Source organism: Homalodisca vitripennis, chromosome 5 (genome assembly GCF_021130785.1).
Source record: "Homalodisca vitripennis isolate AUS2020 chromosome 5, UT_GWSS_2.1, whole genome shotgun sequence".
Lineage (NCBI taxonomy): Eukaryota > Metazoa > Arthropoda > Insecta > Hemiptera > Cicadellidae > Homalodisca > Homalodisca vitripennis.
Window position 1 is genome coordinate 35,854,328 of NC_060211.1, and position 19,640 is coordinate 35,873,967.

The 19,640-nt window shown below is 32.7% G+C and overlaps 1 protein-coding gene across 1 annotated transcript; it reads left to right on the top strand.

The window, feature by feature from the left end:
* Positions 1-6,027: 6,027 nt before the first annotated feature.
* LOC124361997 (inactive angiotensin-converting enzyme-related protein-like) lies at positions 6,028-10,645 on the top strand. Its single transcript, XM_046816130.1, has 3 exons — positions 6,028-6,134; positions 8,453-8,503; positions 9,846-10,645. The coding sequence occupies exons 2-3, from the start codon at positions 8,453-8,455 to the stop codon at positions 10,464-10,466; spliced, it is 672 nt and encodes a 223-aa protein (XP_046672086.1). The 5' UTR covers positions 6,028-6,134; the 3' UTR covers positions 10,467-10,645.
* Positions 10,646-19,640: the final 8,995 nt, after the last annotated feature.

The window sequence follows — 19,640 nt, forward strand, 5'->3', positions numbered from 1 at the left end:
TTTTACGGCCGTTTTTCTTCAAAACTTAGATTTAGAGGAACTTGCTTCACGTAAGTTTGAATAACTTTGTTACTATGATAGATATAGCTGTCAAATTTTTACCATAGTACCTTGATATTATGAAGAAGGTTTGTGTGTATAGGCAATGCAATACAAGGATTATTTCTATAAAAGTAGGAGAACAAAAAATAAAATTAGAAAAACTGAGGGATTTTTTTATAATTTTGTAAAATATTTCATAAGTAAGTTATTTTTTAAGTTACCAAGTTGATCATACAAAGGGATATTCTTGGTAGTGTTAGAAACAAACTAATATCCAACTTTTTAATATAGGTTTGTAAATAAAAAAGTTATTTAGAATTTTTTTTAACTAAAAATTTTTGAAAAGCTTCATAAAAACAAAATTAATTGTTGAGTTTTTGGTTTCAATGCATAAATCCTCTAATTAAGTCCTATTCAATAATAAAAAAAAAGTTTAAAACACCTAAAAAAGTCAAGATGAAAAAAAAATCTGAGATAGTGGCGGATCCCCTTAATTATATATTAAAGGTGAGTTTTCTAAAATATGAAGTCGCAATTTTGGTTACCTCTGATTATCATAACCAAAAACACAGTAATAATATCTATTTGATACGTTCCTATTTCAAAATTATCATAATGTGCCTTGATGATACTTACGCCTTTAATGCCATATTAAAGGTGAGTTTTCTAAAATGTGATACGAACTTAGACTTTATTATTTCTCCACACTGGCCTAAAATACTTCAAGTCATACTGATTTCTATTACATATAATGGAATGCTGCTGCAGTCTAATCACAGAGCCTCAAAATACTGCTCTATAAACTTTAAGTCTTTAAAGTTATTCTAGAACTGATCAGAAGATTGGAATATATTACAGTGACTACCGCTTATCACAGAAATGCGTCATTTAAAAAGGATATAATAATAATAATCTAGTCATATTAAACTTTATTTGCTCTTAAACAGGATTTACAAAAGATACATATGATAAAGATAATTAACAATGTATGAAACATATTGCATCTATGAAAGAATATGAACAATGTATGGTTAACAGAACACTATTCTACATTAACAGACACAAAAGAGTACGATTCCTCCAAGGCGAGCCTGTTCAGAGATTTCTTACATCATAATATAAGTAACTCATGCCAATTTTAGTATAAAGTAAACATATGAAATGAAAAAATGTAATAGTTTTATCAAGCTCTATGAAATAAATCGCTTATGGTATTGATAACATATAATCCAATAATAACAAAAAACAAAAAAGAAGAGTGGTTCAAAGTCTAATAAAAAAAGAGCGCAAAAATAAACTAAAATGCTTACTAATAACAATACAAACAAACAGCAATAAACTAAATAAAGCAGTTACCATTACTGATACATAACGCTAACAGAATTTGAATATAATTAAAAAATTAAAAACTTATGCATATAATATAACGGTACATAAATAATTACTGAGAACCACCTTTATACTAAACAGTAAATTTTCAATATCATTACCCGTAAACAACCATCTTTTTAGAACTTTACTAAACGAATGATTTGTTGTGTAATTGTTTTTTTAAATAAGCTGGAATACGATTAAACAATTTGGTCCTAGAAAATAAGTATTTTCATGTTTCGGGACAAAAAATCACAATTGTTTCTCAGTTTGTATATGCAAGTGCTATGTACAGCATATGAATTACTTCTTGCATAAAAGGTTTTAAGACCTTTGTATGCATACATATATTTTAAAAGTAAAACAACGAGAAAAGCAAAAATTGGATAAGATTCATGTTTGTGTTTCCGTGTAGTAAAATTTTTTGACTTATGATTACAGGATTAAGATTTTTATTTATGTCCCACCCCAACAAGTAATTAAATAGTCAAGCCTGCTGTGCACTAATGATAGATTCAGCATCTGCATTAGTTCATTGTTCGCATTTTCACCATTTTCCTAAAACAGTAAAAAAAAATCTTAAAATGTGAAAACATATTTAGTTTCAGTTCAGATCATTGTATTTTCCATGCTAGACGTTATCAAGCATTATATTTAAATACTTTAAAGAATCTACCGTTAGAATTTCATGCCAATTCTCGATGCAACGCCTGTTACTTTTAATACAATTAAAACATTGATAAGTATTACTGTACACTTCGTAAACTTAATTTGCCGTGAAGGTTGAAGTTTATAAATTTTATTTTGCTTTAGCTCTATATCATATCGTTTTTAATAAATTACAATTCGAGCATCTCCAAAGCAGAATTGACCTGCAATGCTATATCATCAACTTCGTTAGCAAAATATTAAAAAGCCGAATCATCAGAAAAACAAGTTGCATGCCCGTAAGTATTCCATTTCAAAGATCATTAATATATACATATATATATATATATATATATATATATATATATATATATATATATATATATATAATGTATGTATATATCTGTATATAAAAAAAAACACTGATCCCAGAACTGAGCCTTGTGGGACTCTACTTACTATAGCTCCAAATTCTCCTACAATCATTAAACTTTTACACACTGGCTTCTCCCAATCAAAGTACTAAACAAATTAAGAACGACACACCCCTAATACCACATTTATATAATTTAATTGAATAGAATTTTATGATTAACTGTGTCAAACGCTTTGGTGTAATCTAGGAAAAGCCCACTTACAGAACATCCGTTATTTATACCAGATTATACTTTTTCCATAGAATTAAGTATAGCTTGTCCGTCTCTGTGTTGTTTTAAAAATTATATGCTGTTTAAAAGCTTAATACTTTTCTTTTCACGCTTTCCCACATATTTTAGAAAAAAAGACGACAGGGAGAAATTGGTCTATAGTTATTACACTGTTACGTTTGGTCTTTCTTAAAAACCTGAATTACAATACTAAAACTGATTTCATACTATTCAGAAAACCCACAATCTGAACGCTAAGATTAATAAAATGCAATAGAACGTTACTAATTCTGGAAAAAATAAATGTTGTTATTTTAGAACTAATTCCATCTAGACCTGAAGACATGCCATTTTTCAATGATCCAACAGCCTAAGACATCTCATTTTCCAAAACCGGTTGAAGAAACATAGGATTACATGTAGAATAGTCATCAAAGCAACTATTATAATTTTAAAATTTACTTGACTTGGAACTATTTCCCCTCAGTTCTGATGATACATTCAGAAAATATTTATTAAATTGGACAGCAATCTGCAAGAGTTCATCAACAAATATACCATCTATTTCTAGACTATCAATGTCAGTCTATTTGTTTTCTTAAATATGATTTCTTTCACAATATCCCATGATTTAGGACTGTTTTTGTGTTTCTCAAATAGTGTAGTATAATAATCATTCTTTAACTTTCGAATTTCAGAGTTTAGTTTAGTTTAGTTAAGTTTATATAGTAATTAAATTCAAATGATATAAAAATAATATTATTTGGTTGTTTTATTTTTTTAACTTCTTTAATAGACTATTATTTCTAGTTGTTATGCGCTTAAAGATAGAATCACTTATCCAAGGCTTCAGCTTAACAATATTTTTTCTAGCTCTTAATTCTATTTTACATTTATTAATTATATTACTTGACAGTTTAAGAAATGTATCAAAAGCACATCATCACAAGAAACATCAGTTTATAAAAAATCTCCATCCCAATCTGTTATATCTGGAATCTCTGTAAGAGTTTATACGGTAGGCCTTATGACTGACGTTAACTTTGGCCTTGATATTGCTAAATGACCCGCCCACAATTTACACCGTCACAGCTGTAAGACAGTGATCAGTGATGTCACAATCGATAACCGAAGCTTTTAAAGTAATACAATATGTATTTGTAATTTTAGAAAGAATTTAGACAATATATGTTTGAGACGTCTCAGTCCTACGAGTAAGAACATTAATTAAAGATTGTAATCCAAAGGAAGATAATAATAATTTGTACTCGTCAATTAAACCACTATTGTCTAATTTAGCTGTGCTCGGAGGGCCCAAATACTACACTTTCCACAAATAAACGCTATCTATGTGGAGGGTTGTGTTTACGCAACAATCTCTTTAACTACTTTAAATTCACGATTTCAATTAGTATTGACAAATACGTTGTTTTAAAAAACACGTTAAACAACACTATAACAACTGAAAAACAAGGATAAGTCCTATTATTGCTATTATTTGGCATTCTCTTATCATTTAATTCCACCACAATCATCACTGTCACAAAACAGACTGATTTTAGCGAGTGTGATGAGTTATTTGAGCCAACACGATTCCTGAAAGGAGGGGTTTACACATGAGTTAAAGTAAATAATGTTTCCGGGACGCAGCGCATAATGATACCGCGCCACCCCTCCCGCCTATCACCACACACTACAGGTGGGCCAGTGGATCTGGGCGCGCGGCCGAGGCTGTACTACCCATCCACGAAACATTGACCTCACCTACGCGCTGTCATTCAGTGATTGATTTAATAGAACTGAACTACCGGAATACATTTTAGTTGGATATAACCACCAAAACAGTAAATATTCCAGTTCTTGCCTCTTGTGCCACGAGAATGACGATGAATGGGCTCTAAGGGAAAGCCCAATGTTCTCGGAAAGACGCACCTTTTCCTCGCCGGCCCACGCGCACAGATCCCCTTGGCCTATCTATAGGATAAGACTGCGGCTATCTTACCGAGAGGACACGGGTTAGATTTCAGGGAAGCCATTAAAAGTTTTGCATGAGTTTGAACCGTTTTATCTTAAGAATCTCTTAGTGAATCACATTAGTGTATAAAGAGTCCCCTCACATAATATTTCTGAAATATATATTACAATTCAGTCCAGTTACTGAGTCAAAGTGGTCTAAATGTGTCTCAAATATTACATGGTACACAATAGGAGATGGCATGGCTAAAACAGTTATTGATATATCCAGGACTTCCTAATGGGCTTCATTCAGACAAAATTAAACTAATAAATGCAATGCATGGTTGTTGATTTTTTTTTCCTTGTAATAAATTGTTTTACGATTTTGTACCCTCAGTTCACAAAACAAATAATGAGTGAATGTTTTATCCGCCTTACAATAGCATTTAATGTATTTTAAACTGTGGGGGTTTTATGAACAATTCTAACTTCAATTGGTCATAAAATTTGATAGAGTATCTATAGGATAAGACTGCGGCTATCTTACCGAGAGGACACGGGTTAGATGTCAGGGAAGCCATTAAAAGTTTTACATGAGTTTGAACCGTTTTATCTTAAGAATCCCTTAGTGAATCACATTAGTGTATAAAGAGTCCTCTCAAATAAGGTTTTGGAAATATATATCAGAATTCAGTCCAGTTACTGAGTCAAAGTGGTCTGGATGTGTCTCAAATACTACATGATACACAATAAGAGATGGCATGGCTAAAACAGTTATTGATATTCCCAGGACTTCCTAATGGGCTTCGGTCAGACAAAATTAAACTAATAAATGCAACGTTAATCATGGTTGTTGATTTTTTTTATCCTTGTAATAAATTGTTTTACGATTTTGTACCCTCAGTTCACAAAACAAATAATGAGTGAATGTTTTATCTGCCTTACAATAGCATTTAATGTAATTTAAACTGTGGGGGTTTTATGAACAATTCTAACTTCAATTGGTCATAAAATTTGATAGAGTAGCGTTCGAAGATATCGAAGAAGACCATTAACTCTCAAACGAGCGAGTATACGTAGGACGAAATCATTACTAAACGGTCTGTACAATCATTAATTAATGAAATAACCACGTACCATTGTGTGATACCATTGTCATGATAACAATACAATTGGTATTAAAATTGTATATTTGTATTGAATATGTTGGAATGTGTGCATATTTATGAGAAATAAAGTTTATTCTATTCTTCTATTCTAAAACGAAATCAATTAACTCAGAGTGGTTTTAACGTACCATTGCCTTTAAAATCCGTTTTTTACGGTCGTCGGTTCTCCAAATTACCACTTTTATAGTAAATTCGTTCACTTTACTGGCTTATATAAATCACAAAATATATATAGAACACTATATATATATATATAGGACACAAACGGTCTTGTAATATTATTGCCACACCAACTGTTAAGGTATTGTCTTATCACTTAACACTAGATTAGTTGATAATTTTTAACACATAAGATCGATTTATTAGAAAATTAGCTTTACTCATTAACAATCTTAGTGGATCTAAAAAAAATGTATTACAAATTTATTTTAATAGAGTGCCACTATGATTAAAGAAAAATCATGTTCATGCTAAATTAGTAACAAACAAAGTCTTAAAAGAACTGGTTTTTATTTTCTACTATTACTTCATTTACTTTTTTTGTTAAAAGAGTGGAGATTAGGTTGAAAACCCTGTTAATGGTGGAAACTTTACTGCCTAAGTAATGTGTAAAATCTACTTTAAAAAACTTAAAATCCACTGTAAAATCTAATATTGATCATAGAAGACGTCATGAACAAATTATAGTAGAATTTAGCAAGTATAAAAACGTTGTTTACTTAGTAATGAAGGAGGCTGTTAAAGCGAAACGAGAAATGTGTTTAATACCACCAAAACATGTATATTGTTTTTTTTATTTTTATTCTGTAATCAAGCATCGAAATTACTTTTTGGCATGTTGGCTCCAGAGGGACAAAAATATTGTTTTACAGTTAAATAGAACAAAATCAAGACCTGATGTGTCAAAAGTCGAGTACTTATTAATTTTTTTAATTCTCTGTTTAAACTTACTAAATATTAGGTTTCGGATTGTTATAGACACTGGTACATGGTTGATCCTATGTTCTATTACTTTTTATAGAAATGGTGGAGAAATCTATGAACATCGAGTAAAAATCATGGACACGTAAAGTTTTTTAAACTTTGATGATAAAAGATAATTACCAGATATGTGCCATTGTGTTCATAGAAAGAATCATCCGAACCCAAATATTTTATTCTAAACTAAATTAGTAGGAGGATTAGTACAACGCATCTCAAAATTATGTATTTTTTAAGTTGCAAGAATAAATAACTAATTTAGCTACTTTTTATGGGAGAGGGGTTATGTACAAATCCAAATCTATCGTTTGGTATAAAATTGTAGAACTTCATATCTGACGTAACTAAAGTAATAAATAAGTTGTGGTGGCACCCAAAGTTAAAAAAAAAATCGTACGTATCTGGCTATACGATTTTCTTAAAACACATCGAATCCTCAAACCGAATCATTATGGTTTTTGTAAATCATCTAATACGTACCCAAATATCAGTATTCTTTGGGTTCGAGACAAGTTAATGCACGACTAATCAGAGTTTTCGTTAGTATCACAAATAACAGAAAATAATCAGTATTAAAACTATATAAATAATTCACTGTAAATAAATCAGGTAACAAATGAATGAAAGAAATAATTGTATTTTGGAATTAATACAAATTTCAGTGTCTAATTTTAAGAATTTATGTTGCTCTTAATTTATAATAAGGTAAATGTATAAGGATGGTAAATATAACCCCTGAACTTATATGAATACTATTTTAAAACGATAACAGAACTATAAAAATTTTAAATAATTCAGAATTAGATTGTTTTATACTAGATACAGTAGATGAAGATAAAATATTACATATTTTTTACAATGGTTTTAATACGTTTTTTTTTAATTTTTTTTTTAATTTTGTATTATTGTATTGTAATATCCAGCATATACAAGTCCTTCTTTATTTTTATTTGGAGTTGTTTTAACTTTGTCTAATTTTAACTTTACTTAGAGTTTACGACTATCTTTTTTTTTCATTTTTTTCCAACCAAAAGTTTGAAATGTAATAATCTTCTACATTTTCTGATTGTAAAATGTATTTTTATTTTTTCTATACATTATTAAAGAAAAGTAGTTATTTCTTTTTATTATTATATTTTCTTTCATTCGAATCCACTTTGTAAATATTCAAATACAGAGTCATTCATATCTATTCCTTACCCCCGTTGTGGTGTGATCTTCAATAAAATTGAAAAATACGTCTCCCCCAAAGCCACGTACAAGTGACGCCACTGCGTGATTTCTTTACACCAAAACAGTTGAACATTCGTATTTTTTTGGTGTTAAGCTCTTTTTATAGAAGGGGGAGTGTTTTGCCCAAACAAAAAAACTACTGATTAAAATAACTCTACAATTAGACTTTGCGTTCCAAAAACGCGCTCACATACAACATGTAGTTAAAAGTACATATTAAAATTCGGCTTTCTCCTTCCGCACACTCGCATGTTAGTATAAGTAATGAGTGTATGTAGTTGATTATAGATTATAACTGAGTATGACTGAATCTAATGTACTAATATATCTTTCTATGTATATGTAGATGTTAAAAAAATTTAAATAAATTTAATATCATTACTCTCTCCCAATGAATTGTTTCAGATGAGATATTTGGCATGGACTCTGGTGGTGATCATAGTGTGGGGCTTTTCGGTACGGTTCGCAATAATTAAGATAAAATTACATTTTTACAAAATAGTAATGTTTTAATTTTATGCAATACAAAAATAAAAATAAAATAATATTATTATTTATTTTTTTCAATATTTGTTTATACTTATTTATATTTTTTATAAATACATTATTATTGATTTTTTATTTACTTTTTTAATTATTTTATCTTTATATTTATTTATATTTTTTGTATATTAATTGTTTTATCTGTATATATTTTTATTTTTTTACGTGCAGCAATATAATAATAATAAATAATATCAATATTTATATTTTTCAATATTCTTTATATTTTTTTATAAATGTATTTTTTATTTATTTTTATATTTATTTTTATTTACTTTTTTAATTATTTTTATTTATATTTTATTATATTTTTTATATATTTTTATTTTTATTTGTTAATATTTTTTTACTTGCAGCACGTGTTAAAGTGACACGTCCATAATAAATATGATTATTCAAGCTAAAACCGTTATCTTGGTACATCGCTGAAAGGCAGGATTCGAATAGTAAATAGCTTACTAAGGCATTGCTAAAACATATGGGAGCACTATAGTGTAATACAAATTACTGCCAGCCTAACCGACCACGCTAATGGTTGACTACCTTTCAAAATGCATGGCACTCAAAGGACAGTCTTATTATTTCACACATAATATATACATTATCATGTTCAAATCAAATCACGTACGAGTATTTTAATGTGATATTAATTAATATGCAGTTTTACTGCAACAATGTTATGAAAGAATTACAAAACCTGATTTACTCTTGAATGTATTAAAATATCCTTTTTAAGTTTATATAAATATCCTATTTAGACACCTTTACAGGTTTTAGATTATCACAGTTGATAAATCAATTTTGAAACAATAAAGAAATCGTATGAAAGATATGCTTTCAAATTCTACTGTAAACTGTGGTTTTTATGGTATTACAATAGAAAGGCCATGGATTTACTTTCTTATGCCAACCGAGAATAATTATAGTAGTGAATTTATTAACAGGGATCGGTACATCCATGTAGTGTACGAACGATGGGAGGAATTTATTACATGTACCGTAGTTATTTCCATTCTATTGAATGAGACGTAAAGAATACCAAGAAGACGATACAAAATTCCTTTGACGCACAGTCCGGAACCCACTCCGAGGAAATTGGGGTTAAAATTAGTTTTTCATTAATTAATTCATTACTGCTTTCAGTGGATTTTGTGAAAAAAAATTACTAGTATAAACAATATAAATAACACCATATCTGTTGTAAAGCACTTTATGTATATTTCATTTCGTTTACTAATACATTATTGTTTATCAGGCAAACTCAAGCCTTGCAGATACTGAGTTAGAAGAAAACCAAGTAGAGGCAATCGCTGAAGAAGAGGACGCGAGTCTTCCCAAAAATTTACTCGATGGTGAGACGGAGGAAGAAGGACTGAAAACCACAGGACTTGAAACCCGCCGAAGACCCGTCTTTATTCCAAGACCAAAACCTCGGCCTAAGCCAGCGCCACGGCCAGCGCCACGGCCAGCGCCAAAGCCAAAATCAAAACCAAAACCAAAAACACAACCTAAATACACTGCTGATCCGAAAAATGACGGATCTTGGAACCAATTTACCAAAAAATTCTTAGATGGAATAGTTGAAGGAGTGGGTTCTGAATTAGTACATCAAGCTGTAGATATGTTACTGACATGCCGACAAACACTAATAGAAAAAAATAGCTCTAGTCTTAGTGACTGTATACCGTTTATTAACTTTCAAAATTATTTGCAAGAGAAAGAAACAAATGGACAGGAGGATACAACAGATGTCCAAGATGAAACATCAGATGGTCAATATGATACATCAAATCTTGATGAACGGTGGAACTCTGATCCAGGAATGTTCGCTCAGCAGCCACCCATTCAGGACGCAGTCAATGTCAGCGGTGCTTAATCTGGTTATCTCTCAATAGACACCGCACCCACTACACTGCGCCAGAGACTGTGGAATTTACTATCTAAAATGGGAGATTTCTGGATTTTTAAACAACTTTAAGGATAAGAGAAGTCTCATGATTATGCATGAGGTACTAAATACAAATTTTAAAATTAAATGAATTCCACATTAGAGTACAAAGTGCAATTTTATTTTCCTATTTTCCAACAGGAAATACCGAATCTTTTCCTCATAAATTGAATTAGCTTAGTCAATCGTGTAGCTCAGTGAATACCATATTTTATCAGACTGTCCTCTGATTGTTACAATGAGCACGATGGTAAACTATAGCGAGGAGTTATCAAGGTTTCTACAACTACTGCTAAAGGTCTCTAGTCGTTATATGTAATATTAGTTGAATTAAAGTTTTTTTTTAAATAAATCGTAATGGTGAGCGTTAGCGAAGCCTGTCATTCAACGGGCTGGAAATATTTAATTTCTGTCTCATGATATATCGAGAACGAGCTGACTTATAGATTTGAAGTGTTTCGAACAGAAACCAGTAGAGATTTGATTTTCCAATCAATGGTTGGCTAAAGATGTCTTGAATTGGGTGTTTTTTAATTACCTTTAATTTTGGAGGACCACCGATTTCTTGACATGAACGGAAACCGGTGAGGAGGCTTGATGGTGAAAGGGTCTGATAAGGATGTCTTGAAGCACAGGATCACCATATTACGCAATCGAGAGTCTTTCAATACAGCTGCGGAGGCGCAAACTAGTGTCTTGAAATGGAGAACCTCGATTGACAATCACTGTTTTACGGGGGGCGAATAGGGATATAATTTATGTTAATTACTTTGGGGAATGGATATAAGTAGAAGTCTTTACAGTTTTTAATGGGGAAAGCGTATATTGTCAGATTTGGGCACTTTTGTAAGACATGATAACAGGGTTGTCGATGTCGATGTGTTCAGAATGTCTTCAAAACAAGGAAACAACTATTTGCTGACAAAATCAGACGAAGGGAACCTATTTTTTTCGTGCGTCTTAAAGAGAAACTTGGTACTAATTGCCTTGGTGCTAAAAGAGCTGCAATAGAAGGTAACTTTGATGGTGAACTCTCAGCAAGTAATAGCAAATTATCTGATATTAATGACCAAGTGTAATTAACTCCTTTTTAGAAGGGGTTTCTCACTAGAAGCAGACAGTAACCGTCTACAGGGGCCTGCAATAACGGAAAAGAATATATAATTCAATTCTTTACGAATTGCAAATTCTTGAAAGCAAGAACTGGCCCCTAGAAGGATCCGTTAAATGTGGTGAAAAAGAAATACAAAATGTCTGTGCAAGAATTAAGCTACATTAAAAAAAGATTAAAAAGAGCTTCAGAGATTGCTTATAAAACAGCACGACCATTCCATAAACCATTTCTAAACCCTCTAATCAATTGCTGGAATCTCATCAGAGTGTGAGCGGGGTTTTGGTCACATGAACGTAATGATGTCTCCATCTAGATCGAGAATTACCTACATTCATGTATCAGTGCTGATATTTATCAGGCTGAATGGACCAAACATCAGGGCATGGAAACCAGGGGACTACATCAGGACATGGCTACAAAACCGTTCAGCCGATGTTACTAGAACTCGACGAGGTCAACCTGACAGAAAATAAGTGGAAAAGGACGTATTTGCTAACTATTCAGTTATAGTTTAGTTTTACTTCGTTCTTTGTTATTTTTGGAATATAAATTTAATTTAAAGAAAGAGGTTATTATAGTAAAGTTCATTGAATCTTCATATCAATTCTTGATTATATGTAATAAAGTACTGCTAAATAAATAATTTAAATCCATAAAAATAAGATACCTATCTTATTTTTCTTATAATTTTCAATATAAGTTAACGTAAACTTCCTAAAGGCTCGATTTTATTCCGTGAGCATAGGTACATTTACTTTTAGGCCCGTAACTATTTTAGGTATTCCAGGAAATCATATAAAGTTTCCTTACAATTTTTCAAATCTACCTAGCGTTCCGACACTGGAAATTTGGTCACTACACCACTGCTGGCAGAATGACAGTTTATGGAAAGAATCTCATTAACCAAACTTTGAACATTTGTATAGTAAATTAATTAAAATGTGACATACATCTTAGTTTGGAAGGTATGATTAATAAAATTTTAAAAGTATTAATGAACATAATAAAATTTTATTAATGTTCAATTTGTCTATTTGAATAAAATATTGTATGAATCTAAGCTAGTCTGCTTGAGATGTGAAATGAATTGAAATGTTTTACGATTATTTCATAAAATAATACACGCAAATGAACATGAACACCGAATATAATGTAAATTAGATTCGATACATAGTGAACCATAGTAACTGATATGTTATCATTAAAACATGCCGTTATTGAACAATGCGCTATTGTTAGGAAAACAAAACAGCATTCTGTGCAGAAATTACTAACCATATCAAAATATTAAAAAATCAATAAATAACAATACAATACACAAGTTAGAATTAGATCTAATTCGGTTTAAGAAACCAGATGCTTGACAACTATAGAGGACTTAGCTCAATTTCCTCAAAAATATAAACTATTGAAAACTCTCCCACTAATATTATGGAAGATGCAACAAAATTAGATCCTGAACAATGGCTTCTCTAATGACTTGATTGACTTTTGTACTTGGTTCTAAAGATTGCTTCACTTTGAATTCCTAATAAGTTATGCTGTTTCAAAACATTAGTCTACGGACGATCTTACGCTTATTTCACGGTTTTCCTGGAGTGGTGCAGCTTATAGTTCAAAATCATCTTTCGGAACTATCAAACCACCAAAATTAAAAATTTTATATTTTATTAATCTAATGAAAAGTTACTAAAACCCTTTCAAAAATATTTTTATTGAAATACACGTGTTTCGGATTTTAACCATCATCAGTGTACATTAACCTCTAAATAAATAAATAATAAACAATGAAATATACACATGTGGACCTTTTAAAAATATATTAAATTTAAATGACACAGTTGTAAATTTTAATTAGTAATCTGTATCTAATATTTTAATTTTTTCAAAAACTGGATTTGTTTTATTTTTTAGATTACTATTTAAAATTTTATGAGGATCTTTATTATAACTTAGATATTTTATTTATATATATTTAGTAGCCGGGTGAATGTGCTACCATTACACCACAGAGCCCTCACTTTTTAAGATTCAATTATTTTGTATTTGGCAGCACCGAAGGCGCTGATGTCAATTAAAGAAAAACATCCCTCGAGATAGTACCTATCAGTAAAATATAAAATTCTAGAAGGGCTGATCAGAAATATAAATTGAAATGTAATGCAAAGGCAATTATGTAAAGTTAAAAAACTTAATAAATCATGAAAAACTCAAATATAACTTAAATATATAGATGGATATTAACAGAGAACACTTACCATTAGTGTGTTGGCGGATATAGCTGAGCAGCAGCAACAAAAAAGTGGATTTTAAAAAATTGCGACATTTAAAACTTCTTTTCTTACTAATTTTTCTAATTTTCCTATCGCAACGAAACAACAAAGTCTCCCGGTTTAAAAACAACACGCGACTGCACGACGAACAAATACACTCATTATTAAAAATTCCATATTCAATTAAAAATGAAATAATTTCGTTTCGGTTAAAACGTAAACTCTTTACGTGTCCTACTAAACACTCCGACACACACAATTCACTAGGGTTGGTCGAACTAGTGGATGGTTGATTCACCTACTGAACACGATATCTTGAGAACCACTGACTCTGCCCCGGAGAACTCAGATAACAGATACGTTATCAGGCTGCTATCAGTCCCGGCCGCAGATAATATTCAAGTAAACAGATTATCCAGACACAGCACACAAATTGAACATTAAAACATTAGAAACTTAACCACTTATGAATATACCCCCTAAAATCATGTTATTTGTCATTTGCACCCCCTAGTACTATATATATTTTTTGTTCAGGAGGGTGAGGAGAATACGTTGGTAACGTCAATTTCGTGATTTGCCGCCCCGGCCTTTTATCTTACAGCTACGTAATGTTTTAATATACCACCTTTAAAATATCATGTGACTTCAGCATCTAGTGTTTTCTCGTTGCCATCATGGTTACCCCCCTTGAGTGCCGCGGAGCCCGGAGCAGGCTCTTAGGTTATGGTCGCTTGAGTGCCGCGGAGCCCGGAGCAGGCTCTTAGGTTATGGTCGCTTGAGTGCCGCGGAGCCCGGAGCAGTCTCTTTAGGTTATGGTCGCTTGAGTGCCGCGGAGCACGGAGCAGGCTCTTAGGTTATGGTCGCTTAAATGCCGCGGAGCCCGGAGCAGTCTCTTAGGTTATGGTCGCTTGAGTGCCGTGGATCCCGGAGCAGGCTCTTAGGTTATGGTCGCTTGAGTGCCGCGGAGCCCGGAGCAGTCTCTTAGGTTATGGTCGCTTGAGTGCCGCGGAGCCCGGAGCATACTCTTAGGTTATGGTCGCTTAAGTGCCGCGGAGCCCGGAGCAGGCTCTTAGGTTATGGTCGCTTGAGTGCCGCGGAGCCCGGAGCAGGCTCCTTAGCATTCGATTTAGTACAACAATATTTTACAATGTTTCTGGCTGAAACTTTACCAGATGCCAATTAAAGAACTGTTTGACATTTTATCTATGCACTGTCTTCAGACATAACCAATGACAATTGCTAAACAAGAGCTGTTTTCAGCTGAGTTGCAACTGTGCAGTTGGTGGCCAGTTGTTTACGTCCATTGTGAGTGAATTCGATTGTGCCAGCTTTTTGCGTCTTATGTTGTTTTAATAGTTGAAATGGATGAAAGTAAAATTAGAAAACTTTTACAAGAAGACAGTATTACTTCAATTGAACATTCAGAAGAATATAGTGTTACGTTAGAAGCGACCTATTATGACAAAAAAACAAGTTTTTCTTCAAGATGATTTTTTTCCTTGTGAATACAGTTTCTAAAATATAATTACTATGTTTCTCACATGATTTCTGCTTGTTTTTAAATTCTCTAATAATATTAAATAATATACAAATAATATTGCGGCATTTTTACAAGATATTTTTTTTATTTCGGCACTCAAAGGTTTAAAAATGTAAAAATATTTTCTAGCCTGGAATATTACATGGAAAATAAATGACAAAAACCTACACCAAAATCATTTGTTTAAAACTCAATCAGTAACAAATTAATCATACGATATTCTCTCCTCATTAACATTGTATTGGACACATGTATATAACAATGTCTGGACCTCGAACTTCTCTGGATAACATCAGGATTCGAGGCAATTCTTCATCACTCGACAGATAAGAGATATATCCAGTGTTTTCCTCAACAGGCGTGATACACTTTCTGTATTAGAATGTAGTAGAATAATTCATATTCTTGGGTCAGAGTCTCTCCTACTACAATTTTCAACTGGAGCAAAATAGGGGGTTGACATCGTTGCCTTCTTTCCATCGGAAAGTTGACCATGATCATACACAGCATTGCCATGTAGAAGCGTAGCTTCCTCCAACCAGAGACTCATACTTTGATGTTCGGTGGTGCCTATAAACAGGACAATGGGTAAGACGTCATAACTGAGCAGACTCTCCAGTTGAACATACGTCCATGTTGAGTGGAATTTGTTGGTGCACAGAGTAATTAACGGATCGAGTTGAGAGGATCTTTTGAGACCAATTTCCAGTGACAATTCTGAGATTAAGATTTTTCGAAGTCAATTTGATCGTTTTCTACAATATACTTTTACATCTCTCTACTTGTCCACTATTGTAGAAGGGTTGTACGCATAGTTCTTCTACCTGAGATTATTCCACGTAAACTCTAGAAATCTTTTACCTCATAGGACATGAAAAATGCTTTCCTGTCTGAATGGGTGTAGGCAGGTGTCTTAAAAACAGTGAAGAGCTGTTTTAAATTAGCTTTGGCTGTTGTTAAAGAAACATATGTACAAGAGAATGCAATAGTAGATCGGGATTACTCACCAACAATAACCAGAAGATGAAGATTTTTACTTACGGTAGCCAGGTGTACTTTGAAATCTAAACTCAGCATTTCAAAAAGGTGTAGCCTTAAATGTGAACCTCGGTGACGGATGACGGTAGAATCTTGATTTCACAGAATCACAAACAATACACGAAGCTGTTCTACTCATTATTTCTTCCAAACAGAAAGGTGTGTTTACAGTGTATGCAATGATGAAGTCAAATAACACCAGGGTGACAACGTGACACGTGAACCTCTTTCACAGCCAAAAGAAGACTTAGTAAAACATCTCAAAAACAGCATCAGCTGCCGCGTAATCGGATTCTAATATATAAACAGTGCCGTACTAGAAAACATGACAGTTCCAATCTCCAACGCTTGATCTTCTAATTCTTCACTTTGCTATGGAAAATCTTATAAAGCATGAAAGCCACAGACATCTGGTATGTTATCACTTTGAAATGATTACCGATAAGTTAAGGTTTCATTTACGCAAAGCTTTAACTATCGCCTGAGCCTCTTTTTCTAAATAGAATGGTTCTGCCTTGATCCACACAAAATTCTTGCAAAGAACCCAACAGGACGATCTGCCTGGGATAAAGTTGCAGCAATAGCATTTCCCGGTGCACCCTCTCAATCGTGAAAGGCATTTGAGGATCAATGCATGTTACAACAGAGTTTTCTATATCAAAGGCTTCCTGTGATAAAGGAATAGTACAACGTGCAAGGAACACTATTTTCTGAAATACGAGAAATAAGATATGCATAGTGACAGAACATACCTTATGATCTTTTCAATAAACCTGCAGAGTCTTTGGAATGAGGCAGTTTTCTTAGAGACTTCATTCGATTAGGATCTAGTTTAATGGACCTATTACCAATCAAGTGTCCCCGTAGATTGATAAACCTAAAATAAAATAGGGATTGCGCAGTATTTATTGCATTCATTGTATCTATTCCTCTATGAAATGGAGCAGCACCATTGGTTACGCCAATCTCCCATCTTAATGGAAACCTGACGATAGGCAGACTGTAGATCAATAGTGTTCAAGAAACTGTAAATAGCAAGGAGAGTCACTCGGTTCGATTACGTCTTCTTTCAAAAAGCAATCAGATTTGTTTGCTACGACCTTAATTTCACCTTAAGATTTATGTTGTGATTTTATGGCAACAGATTTATAGCCAGGGCTTAGTTAGATTAGTAGATAATGAAGCAGGAGGAACAGCTGCAGCTCCTACACTACAAACTGTCAGTGGATCTTTATTGTCACCAAACATCAATTTCATACTAGCTCGTTTCTTCAATATATTATCATGCCCAATTATTATATTATAAACAAGTCTGGCTAGAGAAAGAGTGTTGTAACTCTGTATTTATGTTCGAGTAAAGCAAAATTTACCGTCTACTCGTCTGCGATTTAAAAAAAAAATTACTTCGTTTATGTCAAAGATACTGTTCGCGTTGAAGGAAATTTTTGAAACCTAAGATTTGTTGCAGTGTTTCATTTTGCAAAACTAAGAACTTACCCGATAAATTAAGGCAAAATCTTGTTTAACATTAACTGCAGCTGTTAAGAGTCATCTTTTCTAGACCATCCAAAAGTGGTTACCCAATATATCCTCAAACTTGGCCTTTAAGCTGTATCTCTTCCATGTTGATTAGTAAAACGCTCGAACCTTGGAAAAATGTTCTTCTTTCACACAAGCAATGCAAGTTTTATTTCTAGCACGCGGCACCAAAGTGAATACGAGGACCTTGGTACAAATACGCGAGCTTGTAAACACAATAAAAATAACTAATAAGTTGCTAGATTATATATTTAATATTAAATGTTTCAACATAGTATGCCAATTACCACTAAACTATTAACTTCTTACAGAAACAGCATCCCACCACTATGCCACAAATAATATTAAAATAATATTAAATCCAGACTTAACTGTTTACAGACGCGTTATTTTCACATAGGCTACGTTTTCAACTAAATTTTAACTCAGGTAAAACTACACCTTTTTTTGAAAAACATTATGTAATTTTAGGTAAGCAAATTTTTGTTTTCTCGTACTTTTCAAGATTCTTAATATTTTATCCAAAATATCTATTAAAATTTCAAGATAGTGGACGATTATAGTTTGAAAAAGTAATGGTTATAGCTCAGTTATTATGCATCGTAGATCTGAACATAAAAGTGTTTTCGAATTTCCTGGACATTTAAAATCATGCTTATTTTTGGTCAACATGATTCTTAATATTTCTTAAGGGTTTTCAGACTGTGGCCGTACAATTTTTGAATAATATGCTATGTAGTAACACTGTGTGAATAATTTGTTTAAACTAAAGTTGGGACTGAGTTATTTATGCAGGCCACAGAACAAAAATCGTCCAAATCTCAAACAAATTCTCTGAACCGATTCAGCTGAGCTATGGTGTTCCTCAGGAATCAATACTCAGTCCGATTCTTTTCCTCATCTATATCAATGACATGGAGTCATCACTACTGCATGGAAGACTTGTGCAGTGCGCTGATGACACGACACTTTGTTTCACCAACAAATCAAAACTATTCTGAAACAGCATATCTTTCTTGACACAGAAAGTGTTGTGTCCTACACTTCAACAGCCTCAACCTCAAAGAGAATTCTTCAAAATCAAATTTCTTGACTTTGGCGTTGCGATCAGGAAACTTTAATGACGGGCCAGCCGTTTTATTGTATGACTGTTTCCTGGAGGAAGTCGACTGTTCAAAATTCCTCGGAATATTCCTGGATCGGGGATTGACTTGGAATTATCACATTGATCATGTTTGCTCAAAACTGGCCTCGGGCATCTATGTGTTGAGGTCTTTAGCCAAATACTGCCCCATTCAGATACTGATGACGGCTTATTATGGCTTGATCTACCCCCACCTCACCTACGGTTTGGTGCTGTGGGGAGCCAGCTCAAACTATCAATTTTTCAGAGCATTCAAATTGCAGAAGCAAGCAATTCGCATAATCGCACAGTTAAGGTTCAGAGAAACATGCAAGGAAGCTTTTAAAAAAACTGCAACTGTTAACTCTGCCGTGTCTCTACATCCTAGAGACAATCTTTTTTGTATGTCTAAATGTGCCATGACACGTGGCCGAGACATACATTCGTATAGGACAAGAGGCAGAGATACCTA

Bases quoted from the DNA above. Each gene is read 5' to 3' on its own strand.
- LOC124361997 (XM_046816130.1), top strand. From the start codon at position 8,453: ATGAGATATTTGGCATGGACTCTGGTGGTGATCATAGTGTGGGGCTTT. The intron at 8,504-9,845 runs GTACGGTTCGCA...ATTGTTTATCAG, and splicing joins TCATAGTGTGGGGCTTTTCG to GCAAACTCAAGCCTTGCAGA.